At 46.5% G+C, this 5,000-nt stretch overlaps 1 protein-coding gene across 1 annotated transcript in view; it reads right to left on the reverse strand.

Annotated features, from left to right (window-relative positions):
- LOC311300181 (secretagogin) overlaps positions 1-5,000 on the reverse strand; it is a gene marked incomplete at its 5' end in the record, with an annotated part of 13,120 nt that overhangs the window by 1,893 nt on the left and 6,227 nt on the right. The window contains 2 exons of the mRNA XM_084424314.1: positions 425-470; positions 993-1,048. Of these exons, the coding sequence (XP_084280440.1) occupies positions 425-470; positions 993-1,048 (102 nt within the window). The remainder of the gene's footprint in view (positions 1-424; positions 471-992; positions 1,049-5,000) is intronic.

Here is a 5,000-nt window from a genome sequence, read left to right on the forward strand (position 1 = left end):
GTTTAACCGAAGCTAATTTGTGTGTGTTTCTCCATCTCCAATGTCACTTCTCTGTGTTTTACGGCCCTGACGAGAACGTCGGTCTCCTCGGCTGTGAACCGCTCCTGGCAAATCCGCTGTTATAATAGTAATCCGCCATGGAACAAGCACACCTGCTCTTAAAGGGACTGTGAGATGATGCTCTGATTGGTTTATTTCACGTTACGCCCAAACCACACCTATGAGTAATGAAGCGACTTCAGACCAACACATTTTAGATTTGCGTCGGGCGCAAGAGTCATTTATCCCGCCGGTATAATAGCAACAGCGCCCAAGACCCGCCCACAAAGTTACTTGCGTTTCGCGCTTGATACTTGCGTTTCAGATCGTTAAAATAGGGCCCCATATCTCACTTGCATGAGTTTATACTTCATATCTCACTCGCCTTCATCTCAAACTTCAGTAGGAAGTTCTCCTTCAGCGCCAGGATCCTGGAGACAAACATCAACATCAATATGAAGATCATTCACTGTATATTCACACATTTTTATGCATATTTAAATGCATTATTATGAATCAAACCAAAATAAATCGAATTATGATTCATGTATCCATCATTTAGTAAAGCCCAATCTGAAGCAGATCATCTCCAGTATATCTTATTCCACACAGAGCAGAAAGAGACGTAACCTCGCTTCCCTGAGATACCGGAACGAGCATTGTGTTTGGGTTATTAATAATCCACACACTATGGGGAAACGTTGTTTTCTCTGAATACTGAGGTCTGATTGGTTTACGCTTCAGTATTCTGAGAAAATGGAGTTTCCCCATAGTGTGTGGATTATTAATATCCAAACGCAATGCAAAGTGAACCGTATCGAAAGGGAACTAGATAAACTTGACAGAGAAAACCATCAAGTTATACAGTTTACAGTCATTAGACACAAACATCTGATTGACCAATCATAATCAGTTATTCATGTGAGTCATGTGACTGATGAGATTAGCATCACCTCGCCAAATCATTCAGATCCAAACGACCATCCTGGTTTTTGTCAAACATCTTCATCTGAAAGTCAGGAGGCAGAATCACATGAGCTGGTTATTATCTTAACTACAATTATGTTATATAATGAGTCAATACACCATCAATCCTTCATCCAAAGCGTGTTTTTGTCTTACTCTGATTATGTCTCCGTTCATTTATCCGTGTGTTCATTTTGCGTCTATGTCTGGTGTGTTTGTGTGTGTGGGTGTGTGTGTCGGTGCGTGTGCGTTGCCTAGTAACCACAGCTGATCACTCTAATCAGAATTCACAGCTGTAGTTAGTCAGCTGCCTTTATCTAGCTGGCGTGTGAACTGTGTGTTGTCCGTTCGTCATTCATGTCTTGCCAATTACCTCGTCAGAGTATCCACGCTGTGTGGCATCGTCTGTCTAGCCTTATGGATCTTGTCTGACTTCCTGAGTATTACTATCTCTGTCCTTGCTGTCTCAATAAACTGTCTTTCACTTGCACTTGGATCTTGGGACTCATTATTGTGACAGAACGAACCGACCACGATGGGTCCAGCAAGTGCGGCTGAACTGAGTGAGATCCTGTTGGAAAGCAATATTCGCATGCAACAACAGGAGGAACAGATGATGGCCACGGGTCGTGCTGTCCAGGCGATGGTGGCCCAAGTATCCGAATTAACTAAACAGTTGCACCAACTAAGGGCCGAGGTGGCTTCTGTTCAACATCCAGCCGCGCTCAGCCCACCTGCTTCTGCGGTTCAGACCAGTCGCGCCACTGAGCCTCGCCTTCCACCTCCAGCGCTCTACTCCGGTGAGCCCCAGTTATGTCGCACGTTTTTGGCCAAATGTTCTTTGTACATCTCTCTTCAACCTTCGCCATTTCCTACTGAGGAATCTAAGGTGGCCTTTGTTATAACCTTGCTCTCGGGTCGAGCGGCGAGCTGGGGAACTACTGTTGTTTCGTTTGAAACATTTTCCCTGGAACTCAGAAAGGTCTTTGTAGGTAGAGACGCGGTACGACTTCTCGCGGAGCTGCGTCAAGGAGATCGCACTGTAACGGACTACTCTAATGAATTTCGCACTTTGGCTGCGGAATGTGGCTGGAATTCGGAGGCACAATGGAACATGTTTTTATATGGACTTTCTGAGTCCATCAAGGATGAAATTTACTCACTGGATTTACCCGGGGGGGTGGATAAACTCATAGACCTGGCTATTCAGGTGGACACGAGACTACGGCGACGGGGTCCACGGACACCGCGAGGGTGGTCTGCCAGTGCACAGAGTCATGTTTCAGTTTCCCCTGGCGAAACTATGATGTCTTTTCCAGATCCCGAGCCCATGCCCACCAGATGGGCAGGTCCCATCTATCGCAGCAGGAGAAGCAGAGAAGGAGAGAGAGGGGACTGTGTCTGTATTGTGGAGCCGCCGGTCACATCGCTCTGCAGTGTCCGGTAAAAGCCAGCACCCGCCAGTAGGTAAGTGGTTACTGACAGGTGAGACTACACTGACTAAATCCTCTTTTTCAGCTACTCATCTTCCTATTAGCTTGAAATTACATTCTCAGAGTTAAGACTGTTAGGCTCTAGTGTACTCGGGAGCAGAGGGTCATTTTTTAGACATTAATCTTGCTCACAAGCTCAAGAGACCTGTGATGACGCTCTCTCAACCCATCCCTGTAGTTGCACTGAATGGTCAACTTTTACCCTCCGTCACACACACCACTGCCTCCTTAAGACTCATCATCTCTGGCAATCACTCAGAGAACATTGACTTTCTTTTGATTGACACTCCTTCTGCTCCTGTGGTTCTGGGACACCCCTGGCTTGTCCTCCATAACCCTCATATAAACTGGCGTATGAATTCTGTTTTCGCTTGGAGTGAATTTTGTCATGCCACTTGTTTGTTTTCTGCGTGTTCTTCTGTGTCTTGTTCTGTGTTTCAGGATGAACACACAGATTTGTCTAACGTGCGGTTTTATCCCAGCGCTCTTCCGCGGACGGCAAGATGCACCCCTGCACGTATTTTTCTCACCATCTGTTACCTGCGGAACGTAATTATGATATTGGTAACAGAGAGTTGCTGGCAGTGAAGCTTGCCTTGGAAGAGTGGCGTCATTGGTTGGAGGGTTCGGGGGTTCCCTTTATTGTTTGGACTGACCACAAGAATCTTGAATACATCAAGTCCGCCAAAAGGTTAAACTCTAGGCAGGCTCGGTGCATCAAGAACGGACATCAAGAACATCAAGCCGGACGCGTTATCCCGCATTTTTGATCATTCGGAGCACCCATCTTTTTCTGAGCCCATTGTGCCGCAAAAGCTTTTTGTTTCTGCGGTCACGTGGGCAATCGAGTCGAAGGTCTGCACGGCCTCTCAAGGGGCCTCTTATTTGTGCCAGACTGTTTGAGGTCCGAAGTTATCCGATGGGGTCATTGTTCCAAGGTAGCTTGTCATCCTGGGGTTAAGCGCACCACGTTTCTCGTTAAACAACGGTTCTGGTGGCCATCTATGGCTCACGACGTTCGTCTTTTTGTTTTGGCTTGCTCAGTCTGTGCTGTTTCTAAGTCTTCCAATCAACCCCCTGCTGGACCCCTTCAACCGTTGTCGGTTCCTTCGAGATCCTGGTCCCATATTTCGCTAGATTTTGTTTCGGGTCTCCCTCCCTCACAGGGTAACACTGCGATTTTGACCGTGGTGGACTGGTTCTCAAAGTCAACTCATTTCATCCCTCTGCCCAGATTACCTTCTGCCAGGGAGACAGCGGTTGCTGTCATTGACCACGTTTTTCTAATACATGGCCTCCCCATGGATGTGGTCTCTGACAGGGCGGAATTTTGTAATTTGTTGGGGGTGACTGTTAGTCTTTTTCTGGGTTCCATCCCCAGAGTAACGGGCAGACGGAGAGGGCCAACCAAGATTTAGAACGAATGTTGCGATGTTTGGTCCATCAGAATCCCTCCTCTTGGAGCCAACAACTCTCGCCCAAATATATTGGCCCGTTTACTGTCACAGAGATTCTTAGTCCGGTGGCAGTTCGACTCAAACTTCCTCCATCCAAATTAAAGAAATACTGGATCACTCCCTTATCGATGATTACAATCATCAGGTAAGTTCTCCTGGGAGTGCCAGGAGGCAAACTTAGGGGAGGGGTTACTGTCTCGGTTCATGGATCCGTGTGTTCATTTTGCGTCTATGTCTGGTGTGTGTGTCGGTGCGTGTGCGTTGCCTAGTAACCACAGCTGATCACTCTAATCAGAATTCACAGCTGTAGTTAGTCAGCTGCCTTTATCTAGCTGGAGTGAGAACTGTGTGTTGTCGGTTCGTTATTCATGTCTTGTTCTCGTTGCCAGTTACCTCGTCTGAGTTTCCATGCTGAGATTGATTCCTGCATCCTCATCTGAGTTTCCACACTGTGTTGGTTTACCGGTCTAGAGTTTACATCAACCAGCATCCTTGTCTGTGTTTCCACGCTGAGTTTGATTCCTGCATCTTCGTCTGCGTATCCACGCTTGTGGCATCGTCTGTCTAGAGTGTTCTTCAGCCTTATGGATCTTGTCTGACTTCCTGAGTATTACTATCTCTGTCCTTGCTGTCTCAATAAACTGTCATTGCACTTGCACTTGGATCTTGGGACTCATTATTGTGACAGATTCACTATGGTAAGCCTGTTATAAGAGTATATATTTTAGACCTGACGGGATGGTTTTGGCGGGAAATTGCACACATCCGTCACTCGCCCGTGTGTCTCATCATATCCATAAAGTTAGAGTAAAGTTGCTTTGCTGCATGTCTGGTGTGGGAGTGTGTGTGTGTGTGTGTGTGTGTGTGTGTGTGTGTGTGTGTGTGTGTGTGTGGAACAGAGAAAAGTCTGCTGGAGAAAAGAGAACGAGACAGAGCTCGTAATAAAACAAGAATCAACATCAGCTTGGCTTTAGGAGATGGAGAGAACTGAGGGGTTTAAAATGTTGTAAAAGTGATGGTGATGTCTACAGCAAATTTCATATTT

Source organism: Rutilus rutilus (genome assembly GCF_951802725.1).
Source record: "Rutilus rutilus genome assembly, chromosome: 11".
Taxonomy (NCBI): Eukaryota; Metazoa; Chordata; class Actinopteri; order Cypriniformes; family Leuciscidae; genus Rutilus; species Rutilus rutilus.